The sequence below is a fragment of the Equus caballus genome, chromosome 21, assembly GCF_041296265.1.
Source record: "Equus caballus isolate H_3958 breed thoroughbred chromosome 21, TB-T2T, whole genome shotgun sequence".
Lineage (NCBI taxonomy): Eukaryota > Metazoa > Chordata > Mammalia > Perissodactyla > Equidae > Equus > Equus caballus.
In genome coordinates, this window is record NC_091704.1 from 45953631 (window position 1) to 45975039 (window position 21409).

The 21409-nt window shown below is 40.1% G+C and overlaps 1 protein-coding gene and 2 long non-coding RNA genes across 4 annotated transcripts in view; 2 read left to right on the forward strand and 1 right to left on the reverse strand.

Annotated features, from left to right (window-relative positions):
- Nucleotides 1-657, reverse strand: part of TARS1 (threonyl-tRNA synthetase 1) — a 28439-nt gene extending 27782 nt beyond the window's left edge. The window contains exon 1 of the mRNA XM_001498175.7: nucleotides 242-657. Within this exon, the coding sequence (XP_001498225.2) occupies nucleotides 242-298 (57 nt within the window). The 5' untranslated portion in view covers nucleotides 299-657. The remainder of the gene's footprint in view (nucleotides 1-241) is intronic.
- On the forward strand, nucleotides 560-14577 carry LOC138919727 (uncharacterized). Of its 2 annotated transcripts, none has more exons than XR_011430180.1 (2): nucleotides 560-2969; nucleotides 14081-14577. It is a non-coding gene; the product is annotated as an uncharacterized lncRNA (long non-coding RNA). The 2 variants fall into 2 exon arrangements; XR_011430179.1 differs by lacking the exon at nucleotides 14081-14577 and adding an exon at nucleotides 7413-7555.
- A 2450-nt stretch (nucleotides 14578-17027) lies between these two features.
- The window catches only part of LOC111769811 (uncharacterized), a 144973-nt gene continuing 140591 nt past the window's right edge, over nucleotides 17028-21409 (forward strand). The window contains exon 1 of the long non-coding RNA XR_002802619.2: nucleotides 17028-17285. This is a non-coding gene — a long non-coding RNA (uncharacterized lncRNA). The remainder of the gene's footprint in view (nucleotides 17286-21409) is intronic.

Below are 21409 nucleotides of genomic sequence, written 5' to 3' on the forward strand. Positions count from 1 at the left end.
TCAGTTTCCTCCTCTGCAAAGAGAGGAAGGACCCCTGGAGGACCTGCAAGGCCCCGCCCTGCTTAATGAATGGATTATTCCTCGCCCAAGGGGGTTCTGACTTGTCCCGAATGCCATCGTCCCCCTCGAGTTCCTCCGCCCCACATGGCCCAGCCGCATCCTCCTTCCCACCCCGGGTCGGGCAACTTGGGCACTAAGGAAAGCCCCAGCCCGGCCTCCAGGTCCCACAGAGTCCGCTCACCGGCTTCTCCTCGCCTCCCATCTTCCCTGAAGGGCTGCTGGCCTTCTCCTCGGACATCGACGAACCACGAAAAGGACACGGAACCCAAAAGCGACAGTCGGGAGGAGAGGAGAGGAGAGCGGAGGCCGATCAGAGGCGGGCTGCGGTGCCCGGAAGCACTGCGCTTGCGCCACGCGGCCCGTAAAGGACCAGCTGATGCAATCTGAAAGCGCCCAAACCCCGCCTCCTAACTGCGAGGAGAACGGGCAGCCAATCGACAATGGGGGAAGGCGGGCCCTCCCGTCTCTAAACCAATGGAAAAACTTGTTGGGTGACAGCGCACTTCTAGGAAATCTGGGCGCGGCGAGCCAGGAGAAGGAACTGCCGAAGCTAAACCGGCACTCCCTGCGGGCTCTGGACTGGACCCTCGTTATAGTTTAGAAGTCTTCAATGCGCGTGCGCCTCCTTCCAGGCTGACTGTGTCTATTAGTCCAGGGCCTTTCCGGCCACCGTAGCGGATGAGGAGGGGGGCTTGGTCTGAGCGTCCGGGAAGTCCCGGGCGACCTGAGTATCATCCCTCGCTCTGGGAAGAATACCCCGAAAGAGGGGCGAGTTTCCTGCGGCTTTAGCCCTGTCTGACCTGGCGTGACTGCAGAGGTCTGGGAACTTCCCAGGGTCCTCAGTCTCTAGCAGTGAATCGAGCCTTCGTGGCAAAGCAGGCTTTCCAAGACCCGGGCCTTGGTGACGGGGACAAGCAACTTTCCTCCGGCATTGCTTCTTCCATGCCACCGGCAATCTCTAATGCATCAGAGAGCGTTTCCACAGGGCCCGTGAAAATACAGTGAAACTTTCACATGGGGAAATAAGCACGCTGACCCCACGAGTTCTCACAGAGAGGTATCAGTGTTTGGAATCGAATGAGCCTATTTTCATTTATTTTACCAGCCAATTTAAAACAGTTCCTGGTTTGAAATCAGAAGTGCGCTGAGGTCGTTTACAGTTACTGTAGTCCATCACTAAGTTTTATGGACTTTCTAAGCATCAGTCGTCGACAACTCGCCACTTTCAGGGTCATCCTTCCACGAAGAACAACAGCCTTCTAACCCGGCTTTCTCCGCTCAGTTTTCATATGGCACCAGGATAGACTTTTCAAATACAAAGATGATCACAGCAACTTCCTGCCTAAAACTCTTCAGTGCTCGTAGAATGGAAATAGTTATGGCTTTGAAGGCCCAGTTTCCTCGGCTCCCCCCCCCTCCCCCCGCAACTATACACTGAACTCTAACCAGTGACCTTTTTTCCCCCCTCAAGTCTTCTCCCCGAGATTTATTTTTTGTCGTGTGGAAATTGTTCTCGCCATCTTCACCTCTGCACGCCTCCACACGCTTTTTGCGTATTTAACACCAACTTACTCGTCTGATTTTAAGAATCGCTTTCTTAAGGAAACCGTTTCTTGACCACTTACTGGGTGGAGCAAGTCTCCCTGTTATATCTGCTGGTAGCTTCATGTAGCTCTCTTAGTAGCACCTTTCAGTTCAATTTCACAATTTTAAAAATTTATTTTATTGTCTCCTAGATCGAAAATGTCACGGAAGCACAACTTGTGTAGTTTTGCCAGATTCTAGCAGATATAAGCCTGGTACACAGTTGCTGTTGGATAAATGTTGAGGGAATTAATGAGCGTTGAAACAAATCTTGCTTGAAAAATTACCTCTTAATTTGTATTATGAAAGAAGCCAAAACCCCTATACTAATTAGATCTAGAAGAAGATTTATAATGAGAGTAGAGTATTGGTAGTACTTGGTGGGTGTTCTCCACAAGAAGTTCAGGAGTTACACACAATTTTAGTAGACTTAAGTAGACCAATCTGATTTCCCATATTTAAATTAGAATGAGAATCAACAGGATCTAGTCTTACCTTCTAATGTAAAACAATTTAATTATGCTCATTAGACATGTTTGCCTGAATAGTATCTTAATCTTAAATGAGGATAATGAATCCCAGAAAGATCAAGATTACTGAATTTGCTAGAGGTAGAACAATATAGGCTAACAATTACAGATTGTTCTTACTGCTATGCAGCTTGGTCTCTAGCAGCTTCTCTTAACCCCTTGTTCTCATTTGAGCTCAGAACCAGTCCTGGCCTGAGAATGGCAAAATGAAAAAGCAGAAGTCTCTTCTGAAAGATTGAATGTGGTGCAGGAATGTAGAAGCAGCTGTAAAAATCAGTTGCTGGTGTGGGAGCCTCTCAGGGAGGTACCCGGCTGGCGTAATGCCCTCTGGTGTTAGGAAGGGGTTCTTTCATCATATGCACATGTAGGGCTGAGCCGCGATAATGGAAGCTTCCAACAGATCTCAGATCCAGAGCACAACATGCTATTATGCAACTTTTGTGTATTTACCAACAAAAAACTGTTGATTGACATCCAGTGTTATAATTTATGTCCACTACCCTACATACTTTTTAGGACAGTGTCTTTCAACCGCTCTGCCTTGAGAAGTGGACCAAAATTATTCGTGAGAAATGCTACAAATGTTACAAATAATAGAAGATTGCACATAACCGGCTTTTTAAAAATATGAATTAGAGAAGTTTTAAGATTATCTATAATAATATCTTATTAACTCATGTAAGAATTTAAAAAAAAAAGGAAGTAGAAAGTGTGTGTGACTTTGGAAGATATGCCTGTAAAGTTGTGCTTTGGTGTTATGCATCTCAGAAAAACACTCATCTGGGACATGGCCACGTAAGTATGAATCTGATTACAGGGAGAATGGGGAGGGGTGCTCTTTTGGTTTCAAGAAAGAGACTCATTTGGTGATTTTGACAAATGAGGAATTTATTCTAAAACTACATGAAGTAGAAAGGGAAACAGGAATGTCATCTGTGTAATCAGGCCACATGGGTTACAGGAAGAACTGAACGTTTGGTTCTCATGAGAGGCTGCAAAGACTGCAGCTTGATGGTTGATCAGAATCCGCGTTCCTCTGTAGTAACAGGAAGTTGTGAGTTGGAACTCTAGTACTCTGCTAGTAACATGATTCAGTTAGTCTTGTTTTTTGCTCCTCCTATTACCAGCTGGTCAATTAACTCCATTTATGCTGCTTCAGAGACCCAAGAGGGAGAATCAGAGTGGCTGTGTAATTTGCAAGCCACATCATCATAAGTCACAGGCCGACTTGTGGACTGATTGGTTGATCCTTAAGTCAGTTGCCTTCCTTGATCTAATCAGCGATAGCTGAGAGGCTGGTCCTATGGTACAGCCATCATCATAGAGGGATCAGCTGCTTGCCCTGTTATGAACTGTGGGTGCCTTTAGAAGGAGATGCTGAGCATGCGAGGTGCTCTGAGTGATATCTCTAAAGCAAAGTGTATTTGTGATTCATTTGGCAGTATTTTTAGTTACTTGCTATAAAGAAATTTGGGTCCTATTTCACTTAAAAAGGGTTTAGAACGTTTTAATGGGAGTTTTTTGGGCAGAGGAGAGGCAGGGGTATTTAAATTCTAACAACATCTAAGAACTAGTTGTTCCATGGAATGCACTTTGGGAAAAGTGACACGACACTTATAAGGTGTTCGTTATTATGATAAAATTACCCAACGATCACATTTGGAGTGGCATAATACTTTCCAGATATATCTTGGTTTATGTTTAGTCTAGAATCCTTAGAGCTATCAGACATATGGTCCCTAATGATGTGAATTTTTTTCCTTGTGATTTCTTTGCAATTAATCCTACAAATTGTTTTATATTGAAAAAAGATGCCTAAAATAATGAATTTGATTGAAAACAATCTCAGTCATGATGCAGATCCATGCAATACAAAATACATCTCTATAGACAACAACAGGGAAGATAATGCTGATGCATATTTAGAAGATGGTGTTTACTCAGGGCATAGGCATGATACCTGTGTCAACTTGAAACTCACCCAGTAATTCTTTGAGTATTTTACGCCAGTGTTTCTGGGTTCCCTTTCAAATCTGTCCGAAAGTTCTATGGGCACTTTGAATGACAGTGTCAACCTTGAATAGGTAGTTCCAATTAGAAAGTCTGTCTGCATCGCAAAGGGGGCACTCTCCATGGTATTTGAATCCTGGCTTCTTATAAGTGAGTTATTCCAGTTCATTTAGAGACTTTGCTTCCCGTCCTCTGTTAGATTTGACTTCAGTGGATCTTAATTATTGTTCTGATCTAGTAACATCTAACACATTCCCCATATTCCACTACCTTTTAGAAAAACTTCTCTACTAGCTTTTGAAGTTACTCTATTGTGTATCTGTCTATCCGTCCCTTAAAGATGACATTTTTCCTTTCTTGCCTCTAACATAAGAAATTTTTTCTTAAGGTACCCTCTCTCTTCCTCCAGTGTAATCCGCATGTCTTTTATCTTGCTTTTAATCTTCCACTGCTCATATCTAATAGTAGAACTGAAGCCTACTTTTCAAGCTGCTCTAGTTTCTTTTGGATGTCTTAAGAATACCTGCTTCCTAGAGACTGAGACTTCAGACATAGATCTTTTTAAAGACTCAATTACCTTCTCCATTTTTGGATTTGCAATAACTTAATTGAATTTTTTCTTTACTTCAGTCACCCAAAAGAGCATGTCATCTTTACAATAAAGTCCCATATCCTTTTCTTGTTGTCAGTAACATGTACCAATTTTTTAATCTTCTTAACTCTCAAGAACCTACTTAAAACTGCGTGGCTAGTGAAGTTTCTGGATAAACCACAAAAGTCAAAAAGTTTAGTCCCTCCGAGCTTCTTCCTTTGTCCTTAAATACAGTTAAAAAACTACACAGAGAATCATGGAAGTGGGGGCAGTTGCTCTAGCTCTGCCTACCTAAACCTAGTATGAAAACTACAAATAGCACAATACTACCACACACAGTGCCCCACGCCCATGCATATCTGGGCTGCCTTTGCACTTTAACATCGTGCATATTGGCTGAAAAACACTGCAAAAGAGTAAATATTGTTCCTTTTGACAATACTGAATAGAATGCCCCAGCCTAATTTTCAGTGCAAGGAAAAGTGGAAGCAGCCACTTTCTGAGGCCACACAACGTGCTTACAAGGACGGGTGCCTGGCCCCCTTCAGTTAAATGCCCACTGTAATTACTGTAAGGATCAGCTGTTCATGACAATATCAATAGCTGCAAAACTGTTCAGGAATGTCTCAAGTCAGTTGTTCAACACAGCCATGATTAAAAGTTAAATTATATTAAATGCAATGTGGTATCCCGGATAGGATCTTAGAACAACAAAGGACGTTAGTGAAAAACTGATGAAATTCTAATAAAGTCTGTAGTTTACAGTATTGCACTAATGTTCATTTCTTAGCTTTCATAAATGGTCATATAAATATTAGAGGAAGCTGGGTGAAGGGTATATGGGAATCCTGTGTTATCTTATCAACTCTTTTGTAAATCTAAGGTTATTTTGAAATAAAAAGTCTAGAAATTTTTATTCTGAAATAATTTTATATTTTTCCCACATATACATATATTATGTATAAATTATATATCATTACATATGTTTATAAACTTACAATTATATAGACATATAAACTTAGAATTAAATACATTATATTTTTAAAAAGTGAGAAATACTAAAACTTGTTACTTCTTAATTATTTTACTACTTTTAACTATTATCTATGTCCTTGAGGTCATTTGTGTTTATTTTATGAGCATGATGAAATACTATACTATCTATCTCTTCGTAACACAGAGTTCAGACATAGAAAGCTTGAAATTGGCCAAGGTGGGAGTATTTATATCTCAGAAAGTGGAAAATCCTACAAATCAGGACTTGTTTTTTCTTTTTCCAGAGAGCTGGTTGTTAAACACTTACCAGTACACCACTGGGTATGTGTTATAAATCTGTGCTAACATGTGGGGCTCTTACTTCTAGATCCAGAATTCTTGGGTTCAAGGACAAAGGAGAGGTCTCTCTCATTTTGAACCCTTACTGACTCATTTGAAGAACTTTCGCTTCTGGTTCCTACAAGCTTGGGCTGGATAATGTTGAAGGTCCTAGTCCCTCAGGGAAGGCTGCTTCTACCGGGGAGCATGGTCATGGTTCACATAAATCGATCTGGGATCACCCCCTGGCCATTTTGGGCTCCACATGCTGCTGCTCCCACAAGCAGAATTGGGGGTTGCTTTTCTGGCCAGAATGATTGATCCTGATTACTAGGGGGCAAATGGATTTCTGCTACATAAAGGAGGATTTTGTCAAGAACTTAAAACTAAATAAATTATATTTTAAAAGGTAATAAATACTCAAAACATCACTTCTGAATTATTTCACTGAATTTAACTATTATCTATGTTCTTGATCCATTTTTTAGTACTACCTTTCCTACTATTCTGCTCATTGGCAGGCCAATAGCGACAAGGAAGGAAGGTTTGAGTGATCCCACTAGGTAGAGAATTCTGTCTAGCTGGGTCCTGACAAAGGCTAAGCGTAACTTGAATGGGTGCTCGAAGAAGGGAGCTAGGCAGAATTGGCTACATAACTTGCAAGAGCCCAGAGCAAAATTAAAATGTGGGGCCCCTTATTCAAATATTATCAAGAATTTCAATATAGCAAGAGCAGAGCACTAAGCAAGTGCAGGACCCTTCTAAGTGTAGGGATCCATGCGACTGCACAGGTCGTGCATGCGTGAAGCTGGTCCTGGTGTTATGATTACTAATTTAGCCCTCATGACCAGAAAGAAGTGTGGACTGTAGCAATTATGTTTCATTTTACTTCTTTCTTTTCTTTTTCCTTTCCTCAGCTTTTCCTACTATCATATATGAAGGACATCAGGGATGGCTAACATTTTAGGTTTTATGCAGAAATATGATTGAATGGACATCAATCCGTGATGACACACAGTCTTAAAAGACTTCATGTGTCACTTGTGTTGGAGACATAAACTTTTCACATGGATCAAAAATTAGAGAGGATGTTGAGGGGGAAGAGGTGTGGTCTGTATCAACGGACTCCTGTGCCATTGGCTTCTGGTTGCTTCCAGCCAATAGGACCCTTAACAGGAAATGGGAGGGTAGAGAACAATATCAGGGCATTTATTCCCCTGGCTCTGCCCTGGGAGGAGGTTGCCTTGGGCTGCTGATGTTTGACTACCAAAGGTCACTGCTCATTTCATGGCAATCCTGTCTACACAACTCTTTCCTTCTAGGTTCCAGTAAATTCTGACTTTCCTCACCCCTCCTGGCCTAGGAGTGGCTCCAGATTACCCACTATTACTGGCCGAAGGTTCCTGACTCTTTATATCTCCCCATCCCTTTATAACTCATTGTAAATAAACACTCTTTAAGTTAATTTGAGTTTGTCGTCTGTTTCCTGTTGGGACCTTGTGTGATATATTTGTGTTCCTTAGCTACAAAATGGGGTAAGAATAACACATGATTCCAGAACTTGTTGGGAGAATGAAATGAAAGTAGATGTATGAACAGTACTTTGCAAACTTTAAAGGGCTATAAAAGTTAATTATGTTTGGGAAAATGAATGTTCTGGCTAATTACCCTTCCTAGGTTTATTCTAGGTTCATTAGGAACTGTTCTGAAAAATCCCCCTGAATTAATCTTCACTTTTGTCATATCTCTTCTTTGCTGAGAACCTTACGATGTTTTTTCATTGCCTGGAGCAAAGGTTGTCTTTTCCTAGCATAAAGGACCTTCACAGCCTAGACCCTAATCACTTTCTGTTTTATCTTTCTTCTCTGCCCTCATAAATTCCAGCCAAACGGATGTACCCTGGGAGAGCTGACACACTGTTTTCCTGTGTCCTACACTTTTCCCACCTGGTCATGTACTTACCCTTTCAGATCCGTCTAAATCTTGCCATCTCTCAATGCCCAACAGCAGACCTTAGCAAACTCATAGTTAGCATTTGTATCTAGAGCACATATCGGGTATACGATTCTCTTGGAAATTTATTGAATGTCGGGAACCTTAATGTGCCTCATGGCAGTTAAGAACCACATTTTCAGAGTTTCTCACCTTACCCTCTTTCTGTGCAGGCCCGTAGGACTCAGCCTACTTGTCTTTCTTCTTAAGATCCCAGAATCCACTTTATTTCTGGAGATTTTTCTCCCTCCAAATGGATTGTGAGATGAGATTCTTCTCACCTGCTCTCTTCTAGTATGTCTCTGAAATGAAGTCCAAGTGTTTCTTATTTTAAGTATTTGCATTTGCCTTCGTAGAGAGTAGATGAGGGAATGACAGAGGTAGCAAATAGGGAGACAGTTGATGAATTTCGCAATATTCTAATATTCTCCATCCTTAGCCTGTTTTTTCTGGATCCTTTCCTGCTCTGTGGTTTGCCCCTTTTTCTCAGCGTGGAGCTCAAGGAGCATCACTTCTTTCATCCCTCACCAGTCAAGGGCCCTCTGTCTGCAGGATGGTCATTTGTATCTCAGAGGGTTCCAGTCTAGGTGCCTCTCATTTAAACATCTGTGTTCCAGGTGGAAAACTCATCTCAATAACAACTACTACTTTTGAGCAACTTATTTAATCCTCACAATTATTCTGCATGGTACCTCATCATTGTGGAAGCAGATTTAGGTAAGTTAAGCGGTTTAGTTATAGTTATACAGTTAGTGAAAGCAGGGCTAGGAGTAGATCACAGGTCTATTTGTCTCCAAAATGGGTTTCTTCTACTCTTCCAAACTGCATTATCCCAACACTAGGATATATCCTGGCAATCACAGACTATCGTATGAAGGCACTCCTGTTGTTATTTTGATCTGTTTGTATCTTTTATAATTTTTAATCTTTATTTTAAGTATTTAAGAGTGTTGTCTCCATATTATTTATAAAGCTAACTGAAGAGAGAAGCATTGTTTTATACGTCAGCATTTTAGCCATTGCACCTTTACTAAGGGTTTAATGCATAAGCATGTGTTTACTGTATATTTATTGGTTAATTGTTCCAGAAACATTTTCAAGAATAAATAGGTTATCTTACCTGTTTTATTTTTTATGTATAGTGTAAGTGGGATCAGAATTCTACTTTTTCTTGGCTGAATGACAATCTGGCAAGTAAAGAATGATCTCAGTACATGAAAACAAAACTGAAAGATGTCTAAAGTTGTGTGTCTCTGAGGGGCTACATAGAAATGGGGTAGTACTAAAGGAGGTCCCAGACAAGGAGGCAGAGTTTAGAGATGATGGCCAGTGTATAAAGAGTTTAGACTTTTTTCCAGGAGCAATGAAGAGCCATAAGAAGGATGTGATTTATCAGATTTATTTTAGGAATGTCACTGGCTGTAGCATAGAGAATGGATTGTAGTAATGTGAAACTGCAGGCAAAGAGAGGTGGTTTCCTTTATTTGAGATCTAGCTTTACTTCCTCACCCCCTCACCACATTATTGTACTAGCCAGGATGCATAATCCTGTTAATCAGAGGGAAATTGAGTTTGAAACTCTACAGTGGATTCCACAAAGATTATGTTTAGAACCTAGAGAATCGCTAGAGTACATCATCACACTTCCATGACAAACGGTCCCGTTCGATGTAAAACTGTGGCAATCCAATAAAGACAAGACCAGCAAAGACTCCTATCCCATGGGAATAAATATTTGGATCTCTCTACCATCTAAAGAATCCAGAAGGGAACTTGAAATGAATGGGGGAAGATGACAGCTATGATTACCAGCTTCAGGCTAGTGAACAGCTACAGAAGTAGGGATTGTAGCAGCGATGCTAAATATTACTTAACTTTTTCTTTCCCTCCTTCTTTCCACTCTTCTCCACTATATGAAGAATATTGATGCTAGCTAGCATTTAGTTTTCAGGTGAGGTCATGAATGAATGGATATCAACCAGAATAAAATGGTTTGTATGTGTTGGTGACACAAAGTTTTCGTTTGAATTAAAGACGAGAATGCATGCTGAGGGTCAGAATGGATGGACTGTGTTGTAGAGTTTCTGATTTTTTCCCCTAGATCCACTTCCTACTCTTCCAACATGTCAGATTGGAGGCTGACATTGTAGACAGAATGTTTGTGTCCCGCCAAAATTCACATGTTGAAATCCTAACTCCCAATGTGATGATATTAGGAGGTAAGGCCTTTGGGAGGTGATTAGGTCTTGAGAGTGGAGGCCTCATAAATGGGGTTGGTGTCTTTATAAGGGAGATCCTAGAGAGCTCCCTCACCTCTTTCACCATGTGAGGACGCAGCATGAAGATAGCCATCTATGATCCAGGAAGTGGGCTCTCAGCAGACACTGAATCTTCTGGCAACTTGATCTTGGACTTCTCGGCTTTCAGAATTCTAGTAAATAAATTTCTGTTGCTCATAAGCCACCTAGGCTATGGTATTCTGTTATAGCAGCCCGATTGGATTAAAACACTGACCTTCATCATATTATCTTCTTGCCTTCTCAATGCCCGTTGGATTCAGCCAATGAGAAGCACCAGCAGGAGATCAGAGGAGTGAGGAGACTGAAAGGGGTATATTTGTTCCCCTAACTCCTTCTTTACAGGGTCTTCATGGCTTGGCTGCATCCCTTGACCAAATGTCACAGCCCTTGTCAGGCTGTCTTCCCTGAACAGCTCTCTGAATCTGCTGGTTAGAGAAATGCTCCCTCCCATCACCCCTCCAAGAGTAAGGGTGGTATTATTATTATTATCAGTTTTAAGTAATGCACTATCTCCTGTGTTTTCCTTACATCATGCCCATTCTTTTGCTAATAGCCCTTTTATTAAATTTTCTTCAAATTAACCAGTTTGTGAGTGCCAGCTATTCCTGCCAGGATCCTGATAATCCATGAAGCTTGGAGTTAAGCTCACTGCCAAGTTTTAAAAATTGGCCCCTGCAGTGCCCTGTAGTCAGGGGGATTCGATGCCTGGTGTCTGGCGGACCAGGGCTTCGAGGCACTGGGCTAGAGACACAGCGTGGGCAGTGATTCTTTGCTTCCTTTAACTCTTTAGTTTTCTGCTTAGTTTTGCCAGAGAAGAGAATGAATTCTTTTGGAAACAAGAGCAAGTTTGACACACACACGAAAAATCATATGCCTCTTGCCTACTAGGAATATATTTGAATAGCTTTTTGGAAGTTCTGGACCTCTTCTCCAAAGGGCATACTTTCCTCCAAAGACAGTTGTAAATTTGTAAAATTATGCGTCTGTCTTTGGTGTCCCTCCCTTCTCATTTCTTTGTGGGGTAACTATGCCACTCCCTGAAGGCACTCAGGAACCTCACACTCTTCTATACTCACCACCTTCTGAAAACTAGCTCCCAGGAAAGGCTCTGAATTCATTTTCACTGAATGACTGCTTGACTTTGACATGTAACCTCACTGAGATAGCAAAGCCTTTGGCTAAAGAAGAGTTTTCTCGACCTCAGCACTGTTGACACTTTGGGCCAAATAATTCTTTGCTGTGGGGGGTGGCTATTTTGCGCATTGTTGGATGCTTAGCTATATCCCTGGCCTCAATCCACTAGATGTCAGCAGCACCCTTCTCCTAGTCGCGATAACCCAAAATGTCTCCAGATATTGCCAGATGTCCTGTGGGGACAAAATCACTCACAGTTGGGAACACTGGTCTAAAAGGATGAAGTTCCACCTGTACAATCTTTGGGCATGATCAAACAGAAAGAAAAAATATGTATTAGGGCAATAATTGGGAGATCCTTCTTAAAATATGGACCTTGAGTGCTCGTTGGTAAAGGAGCACCTGGTTTTCTAACTGAACTGTATGGTCAGATCTTTTTTCCTCCAAACAAATCTGCATTGTCCCTGAACATTTCCTACCTAGCAATGAAATTATCATGACTTGTGATTATGAATAAAAATATGTTTTCAATTCCTGTTTTGCACAGGAATATATGAGTGATTTACTTATGCTTTTGAAATGTCCTCTGTATTTAGAGTTCTCCAGAGAAACAGAAGCAATAGGATGTATGGGGAGAGAGAGGGAAAGAGAGAGAGACAGACAGAGAGAGAGAAATTGTGATTTATTGTAAAGAATCGGTTCATGCAATTATGGAGGCTGAGAAGTCCCAAGATCTGCAGTCAGCAAGCCGGAGACAGGGAGAACCAATGGTAGAAGTACCAGTCTGTAAGCTAGCAGGCTTGAGACCCAAGAAGAGCCGATTTTTCAGTTCACGTCTGAAGGCAGGAAAAGACTGATGTCCCAGCTCAAATAATTAGGCAGGAGGAGTGTTCTCTTACTCAGCCTTTTTGTTACATTCATGCCGTCTTGTGATTGGATGAGGCCCACCACATTAAAGGAGGCCAATCTGCTTTACTCAGTCTACTCGTTCAAATGTTATTCTTATCCAGCAACACGCTCAAAGACACACCCAGAAAAATGTTTTACTCAATGTCTGAGCACTCTGTGGCCCAGTCAAGTTGACACAGAAAATTGACCGTCACATCCTCCAGTCGTTTTGGACAATCCTTAATTATCTCCCCAAGAACTGAACTTGGCAAGTTGATACCAGGATTTCAATCTGAACTACTGAGCTACTTCCAGGACATGTATAGTCGGCTGAGTTCTTCAATGAGAAGCAGCTTGGAGGGTTAATTAAAGTGGAGCTTTCTGTTAGTATAGCCTCCCTGGAGCCAACAAGACCGTGGTGCCACATTCATGCATCCCCCTAGCCATAGTGCCTCCCTATTTCTGGCCACTTTTCTGAAAGAGCCAGATAGTAAATATTCTTGGCTTGCAGGCCAATTCAGTCTCTGTTGCAACTACTCAACTCTGTCATTGTAGTACAAAAGCAGCTATAGGACACTATGTAAACAAAAGAGCTAGCTGTGTTCCAATAAAGTTTTATTACAAAAACAGGTGGCTGGCCTGTGGGCTATAGTTTGCTGATTCCTGCTCTAGAGCATTGCTCTCATCTGTGTGGTTGTACTTGGGTTGCTGGCACTTCTGTATTTCAACTTGCAAAAATAGGAAAAAGATAATGAAATTGCTCATGCCAAATTTGTTAAGGCCCAGACCCAGAAGTGGCACATTGTCACATTTACTCATATCCCATTGGTTCAACCTTAGTTGCATAGCTGCTCGGGAGACGGGGGAATCCAGTCTCTACTTTGATGGTCATGTACCTAGCTTATTTTCTGTCATTGTTGGGAAGAACCGATTTTAGTGGAAAACCAGCAGCCACTGCCGCATGAGAACAATCACTTAGGAGGTAATTCTGCAAATTACGTAATGAGTCTTTCTGTTTTGCAAGTTTTATTTAATTAGGAAATTATTTTTTCTTCATTTGAAATAATTCTCATAAAGTGTTTTCTGAGAATGTAATAATATATAACTGAATACTTATACACAATTTACAATTTAGACCTTATATTCCTTAAGAAATATTTACTAAGTACCTGCTTTGTTCTAGGCTATTCTGTGATTTATGCCTTTGGGGAGTTCACCATGTGCTTAAATAAATAAAATATCTCAACATAAAGGCTATCAATAATATTCAATTACTGGATCAGCTAACACATTCTATAAATATTCAGAGGAAGAGATCATTCATATCTAGGATATAACTTTCTGTCTTCACAATGAGTTGGCAGAGTTACCTTGTTTTGCGTGGAAACAGTTGGGAGCTGAAATTTGAAAGACTTGTCCTCAAACCATTGCTTTTTGAGTCATATATTTTAGTATTATAAGTACTTGATTTCAAAGGACAGAAGTCCACTCAAGATAGTTTAAACAACAAAAAAAAATGGCATGATCAGATCCAGGGTCTTTGATGATGCCAGGCTACTGTCTTTATCCCTGCTTTCTTTGATATTCTAGCTTCGTTTTTAGAAGAGTTTTTTTCATGTGCCTGGAAAAATGGCCACTGGCTATTCAAAGTCTGTATTATCTTTACATATTTATAGGTCAAGATTCCAGAGGAAGAGGAAGTATTTTTCCCTGTGGCTTCAGCACAAGTCCCTGAACGAGTCACTCTGGCCAGGAGGAAGGCAAACTAGGACTGGCCAAGCCTTGGTCATGAACTTCTGGGGCTGTGGGAGACTGGATCAGTCCCATCCAAGTGATGCAGAATGGAGATAGGTAGTTTTCCAAAGGAAAGGTGGGAAAAAATAGTCCGATAAATTTGTCTTCTTTTCGGCCACGCATGTAATACACAATTACATTCTTATTTTATAAAATTGCACACTCCTCACTACATTTTAAAAAGGCTCTATTGACAGTATGTTATCAATCCTTGAGTGATAGGTAGGTAGGCAGATAGATAGATAGATAGATAGATAGATAGATAGGTAGATAGATAGATAGGTAGATAGATAGATAGATTTGAGCATCAATGATAGGCTCAATATAACTCTGATCTTGCACAAAAGAATAAAATCCTTCTTGGTCTTTTGTGGTATTATTTCTTGCCTTTTTGGCTTTTGTGGGGAACATAAAAATGTAAAAGATGAACACACTGGATTTGGAGTCAGTAGACTTTGGGTAACCTCTAGCTGTGTGACCCTAAGCAAGGATATGACCACTTTGGTTCTCACTTGTCGTAAGTGTTAAGTGAGGAGGAACAAGGTGATCCTCTAGATTCCTCTGTGTCTTAAAATTCTAAGTATTTGTATGTATGAGGCTGTAGTAATCAATGGTGACTTCACTGGAATTGTTGATTATTCCAGATGTATATAAACTGAGAAGCCACTAGATGTCATCATCTCACAATTTTTTTTACTATTCAAACCATATTTTAAATGCCAGGAAATCTGGGAGCTGAGTAGGACCTTAAAAATCATATTTATTCCATCATGTCAATTAATTTAAAACAAAAATAGACTATGTGGACTGGATAGATCAAGCGACTTAGCCACTTTCATGTAGCTAGTTAGCATTAAAACCATATTTCTCGACTTCTATTCCAGCGGACTTTCCTCTCTTTAAAGTGAAAAATGCTTGGAAATGACGTTTTTGATTCAGTTATCAACTTTTATAATTATTTTTTCATTTTCTTTTTGAACTATTACTTACAGTAATTTTGGGATCTGGGATAGACTGTTAAAATTTCCCTGATTTAAAATAATACCAATAACACTGGACCAAAAAAGTAATATTACTCATAGATTATGGCTCTGCCTTGAAACCTGTTTGCAGATAATTTATAGGAGGATGTACGAAATTGGGTATATGTGAAAGGAAATGGAAATCAAAGTTCACAAACGCATAGCTTATCTGAAATTTAGACTTTGGCAACCTCAGGTTTTCCTTTCTTGACATGGCCCTGGATGGAAAGTAAGTTGAAAAGTGCTTTTTTTGAGAAGTGAAATAACTTTTTTAAGGCCTCTGCATCAAACCCATTAACATTAATTTCTACGTCATCCCTCGAACCTTATCTAACATGCAGTTCTTAATAAACATGGTTATCTAATTCTTCAATTAGATGTCTCCAGGGGATTTGAGATAGAATTGGGACTGTCAGAGGTAGGTCCTGTAGAGTAAGGCGTGACAACAGATAGCCTGATTAGAAGAAGAAAGGGGGAAACGGCTAGACTCAAAGAAACAAAACTGTATTACATCATTATAAAACAAGAGAAGTTCATAATGACAGCCTTGTGTCTTCAAGAAAAGCTTAAGTTATGTTGACTATCCTTTGTAATACATAAACTTTTTGAAAAGAATTTCTTACAAAATGGTTAAAATGGAGTTTTGGTGTCCAAAAGGAATAAGTTTTGCTCATATGAGAAAGTCATTTATGTAATGATGATAAATGTAAAGTTACAATAAATCCTTTTTTCAGGATGGGGGTGGGAATGGATCATGTATATCAATAGCGAGTCTATTAGTACTGGCTTCGTTTCCTGAGTAAACTGGGATTAATAATTCTGCATAGGAGTGCTGTGGGATGTTTGAAAGAGGGTGGAAAGTAGAAAGTGCTATATAATTGTAAGCGATCAAGATGATGACAGTAAGGAAAAGTGAATGCATACACCCTCCCCAAAAAAGCTCTGCCTAAGGAGATGAGCTGAGAAAATTGAAGAGCTCAGATTTAAAAAGACAGAAGAACAGAAAGGGGGGCCGTGGGTTAACTTCTCCGTGGATGGTGAAGTAGCAGGACTGCTCTTCCACTTTCCAGGAGATAAGAAGTGATCCAAGAGATTCTGCCAGAGACAGGGAAATAGGAATGCTCTGAACCAATCCTGAGGTGTCACCCATCTCTGTTCATGAATGAGTGTAAACCTGTGGCCCTCCAACTGGGATGGAGCTCTGTGAATCTAAGGGACCAGCTCTTGCATTTTTCCCCATTATTTTTTTCCCTGCTCAATACCAACATGGAGGAACACCAGGACCTGTGTAGTGTCTTCCTTAGGCTATTTTCAGTTTTATTTTATATCTGCCCTGTGTTGGACAACTTCGGTGTTCTGCTGTTTTTTCTATTGTATATGGTCAGGTTGCAGTATTTTTCTCCCTCTTTTTTAATCCTCTTAACGAACGTATACTTGAAAAATGAAAGTTGCTTGTTGCAGGAAGATTCTAGTTGGTTTCAAGGAGGAAGCAAGACAAGTTGGCCATCACGTGTGTCTGCATCTCTCTTGTATGTGTTGATTGAATTTCTATACTATTTCCTCAAGTCACCTCACGTACAAAATTGTTATGATCTCAGAATCCAGGAAATAAACAGCAAATGTGCTTTATTTCAATGTGGGAATTTCACATTCTGTTGTCTATTACTGGAAAAAAAATTTACTTTCTGCATAGTTTGGTTATGGTTATGGTGGCACCAGTCATGTTGCTGTGTTAAGGTGGTGTCAGCATTCCCTTTATAAACTTCCTTTGTCAGGCTCTTGTAACTTGCCTGTAAAATTCTGCCTCGAGTCTGTGACTTGCTCTCAATCCTAGAGGGTTTTAAGAAAGAAAAAAATAAATATATCTTAAATTGAATAAAATATTAAAGAGCCAACTTGATTAACAGTGGCAATCTCGAATTGTTCAAATCTAGTTGCTATTTTTTCATGAACTCCAAATCCTGAAGTGTAATTTTTGAATTCAGGAAGTTCTCTCACTCTGTGTGACTGTTAGTTCTGTTGGAAGTTCATCTTTGCATCAGAGAAGGACATTTTATCTCTGCAGGTAAGCCAACTCAACATCTGGGTGAGAGAATAATTCAATTTTTTAAAAACTTGTTTTTAGTAAAGTCTTGTAAGGGTTACACAGTGGAAGGGCAGAAAACCCAAGGGCAGGGAGGAACCATTTATTAGTGTTCCGATGCTGTCTTTCTTCAACCTGAGAGACAAACTCACAGAAATCCTGCTTCAATCACCTTTTCTCTCTTGAGCTATTTGCGTATTTTTTCCCTTTTTAAAGTTTTAGCTCAAATTCTACTTTTTATTTTAATAGCAAGGGACTTCTGGGGGCAGAAGTGAACAGAAAGAACCACACATCAAATTCACTTTGTAAAAGTGTCTCTGATGGCTTATCAGTGAGTAAGCCAGCGTGTTGTGGAAGTGAAAGGCTTTTTCAACTGAACTGTCTTTCTGGAAAACTTTAATTTTAACTGCCAGTTTGTCTGCACTCCTCAGTTTTTAACCTACCAGCTCAGTGATAGCGTGGGTGACCCTGAGGCTTTTGTTGAATTTACTTTCAGAGATCAAGGCTCTGGTCGGGACACTCTCCCTCTGGGGAGGTTTTCTGCTCTCTCTGACTTCAAAGCAAACTGAGCCCAGAGAGAGATAACAGGCATAGTGGGGGTATATGAGTCAAATTTTCGTCAAGAATATTTTGAGGTAGGGTTCTCAGGATGAACCAAGCTATGTACAACTTTTAATCGCCTTCAAAGCTCTAAAAGATAATGGTTGGTTTTAGTAAGTTAAATTTGAATTGAAAGCCAATGAGTTGAAAAAATAGCAGCTGTGTTATAGGACCCTAAGCTAAATGTACATCTGGACAAAAGGAACTTATTCAAGGTTCTACAAGCAAAGGAAGGAACTTGGGGTGGGAAAGAGGTCAGAGAAGCCCTGTTACCACCTTGCTGGGTGATTTTTGCTAAGTTGCTACACTTCTCTGAGAATCAGTTTCTCTCTTCATAAAAAAAAAGAAGAGCAAACTATCATGATAATAGTTATTTTTTGTCATTTATGCAGGGATTCGAAAACGTTTTCTGGAAAGGTCTAGATAGCAAATATTGCCAGCTGTGCAGACCACATGTTCTCTGTCCTAGCTACTCAGCTCTGTTCTTGTAGCTAGAAAGCAGCCATAGACAATATATAAATGAATGGGTGTTACTGTGTTCTGATAAAACTTTATTTACAAAACCTGGTAGCCCACAGGCTATAATTCTGACTCCTGGTTTAATGCATGCTTGCATACTTATCATGTGCTAGGTACTGTGTTATCTGCTTTACATACATTAGTGCACCTAATGAGGAAGGTACTATTATTGTCATGAGCATAAGAATGAGGAAGTAAAAGCTTAGAAGGTTAAGCTTCTTGTCCAAGTGCACATAGCTAGTAGAAGCCAGAACTGAGTTTTGGCATCAAGTCCACCTGCCTCAGCTTCTCTTTTCTTTAGACGGACTTACCTTTCTACCTAGGAGAGCTTCCATAAGGGAACTGCGAAGTCCCAGCACTCTAGACTAGGAAATGTAACCCTAATCTTAACAACTCCAGCTGATGAGTGCCATTGAATAGTTTGCCACAGAATGTATTTTTCAGATGATTCTTGGAATTTAGCTTGGTAATATGGGTCAAAATAATTTTTTTTCTGATATGCAACTATACTTGTTTCACCCATATTTTAGCTTAAAGCAGAGGGATTCTCCTTCTCTCCAAATTTATTTAATAATTTTTCCACTTGTTTTTTCCCCTTGAAAGCAAGAGAAGAACTATGAAGATGCACTATTTACTTAGACCTGAGTTTCTCTTTTAAGTGGGAAAAACCCAAAGCATATTTTTTCTGTTTCCCCCTGCCAAGAGAAAAAGAAAAGAAAAGAAAGAAAAGAAATGGAAACAATGAGAAAGCCTTGGCAAGTACCATAGAGATGGTGAATTGTAGTTCAACGTGAATGCCATTCCCATCCTCTTGTGTGATTTGACAATCACTGAAGGGCCTGCATTTTCAGCTGTATGGCATTTGTAATGTGGAAAAGTGTATACATTTTTACAATAAGGTTATTGGATTGACTCAGGCAAAACAGCTCATTTGGCAAGACTTAGAAGTAGACTGAGAATCCAACTTGGTTTATCTCCATCAGGGAGGGGAGAAGGCCCTCAATATCTCATATCTTCCAGCTGGCTCTGCCTAGCTCCCAGGGCAGGCTGGGACTGAATAAGAAGACAGTAGAATATTTACTAGAAAATTGCCCACATTTTCAGTGCTATAGAAAGAACCAACTGTCAAGCTTTTCTGTAGACTGGCTGTGATCTGTGATGTCCTTCACAACTCTTTTTTTGGATTTCCCAGGCGATCTTATCAGAGGGCCTCTGAAAGGGAACTTGGGCTCAGAGGAATGTCTGTAATGCATCAAAGATCCCCAATGAAACTGACCTAGGCCCGGTGAACTTCCTCACTGCAAAGGTTACCTCTTAACCAATCAGGTCTGGAAGGGCACAAACAGGCCCTAAGATCTGGGCTTCCAGAACAAAGTATACATACATCCCCACGTCTGTATAGTCCATGGCTGGGATGCCTGGAGCATCCTTTCTTCATGATGGAGCCATTCTGGCTTCTGAAACTTGCTGAATTCGCCCTGGCGTTTGGATTGGAGTCATGAATGTTTTGTGGACAGTAAACCTTCCTGGCAATTCTCTGAAGGTCTTCTTGGATTAACTCTGTTCAAAGTCTGGTTCAACCAAATCAGCATTTAGAGTTTATTTTCCGGGACTAGTGATACAGGTGCATAGTTGCCACTATCATCACCATCAAGCAGTAAATAGTGACCTGTTTGGGGACATCAGTGCCATCACCTCTTTTTCTAGAATCTCTCACTTCTATGAATCTCCACATTCGGGGGTCCCCATGCTTATCCCTCATTTTGATGCCCCACCCACGCCTGGCCTTTCCAGGCTTGCTATATCTCTCTGTATCTTACTCATTTCTCTAACCCTGACACAGACATGTTATTTGTGTTGGCATAAAGTCTCATTGCATTGTTTTTAGGAAAATTAATCTTCCATTTTTTTATTGCAATTAGATCTGAAGGGGGAAAAACTAGATAAAATTTCTCATCGCTTTGTTTCTGACTAACAAAGGAATGCCAACAGTACACTAGGTTGAATGATAGTTCTCCAGGAGAAGCAATTAATATATGTATAACATTAAGGTACATGGTTACATTAGAAATAACGTTAAACTTTTGAAGACCAGATGTTTCAGGAGGAACTCCCTACAAATGAACTAGAAAGTACATGTTTATGATAACAGGATGCAGAATAAGCTATACCTGTAAACCATTTCATCTCTTTATAGAGAAGCCACCAGGGCAAAAATGTGATATTTGAATTCTCGAATTATCTGGAGTGTTTAATTAATTATCTACTTATTGATGTAGAATTGTACTTCTAGGAAATTATAGAGCTTATTTTTATGATTGTTCCCACAGAGAGGTAATTATCCTCTTCTTTTTTATTTCTGGTAAAATTTAGTTTGCTGGAAAGAGTAAAAGATGCAATAAGATTAAACATTTAATTACAAAGCAGCAGCAGAGAAATTTTTCAATTCTTCTATCGTGTTGTTTAGAAACACATTTCATTTTAATCTGTTGTTTTGGTAAGTTTATCTGAATTACATTTCTTCTAAATATACAGTAGGGTCAGAGTTTCCCCCAGAGAATCATACTATCCAAAGCAAATTAAGTTAATGACAGAGTAATACTACTTCCTCCCTAACCAAAATTTTTTTTCTGTTTATAATAGTGATATATATTCACCCAAGAACATTTGGATGATAGATAATATTATATGAAATTGTATAAAAATGTCATTCATAATCCCACTGCCCGTGAATAACCAGTGTTACCATTTGATACCATTCCAGCCCTTATTCATTCTTGTATACACCAGTGTGCATACAGCAATGGGGACATAATAAGAATATTAACCCAAATTTAACGGGATTGTGTCATCATCTGCATAGTTTCAGCCTCCAACTGCAAACTCCCAGCTCCACTTTAGCCCAGTTATTTCTGGGAGTCTCTGAGGTGTCCCAAATAAGATCATAAATAGTTTCTAGTGTGTTATTCTATTTCTCTTACTGCTTT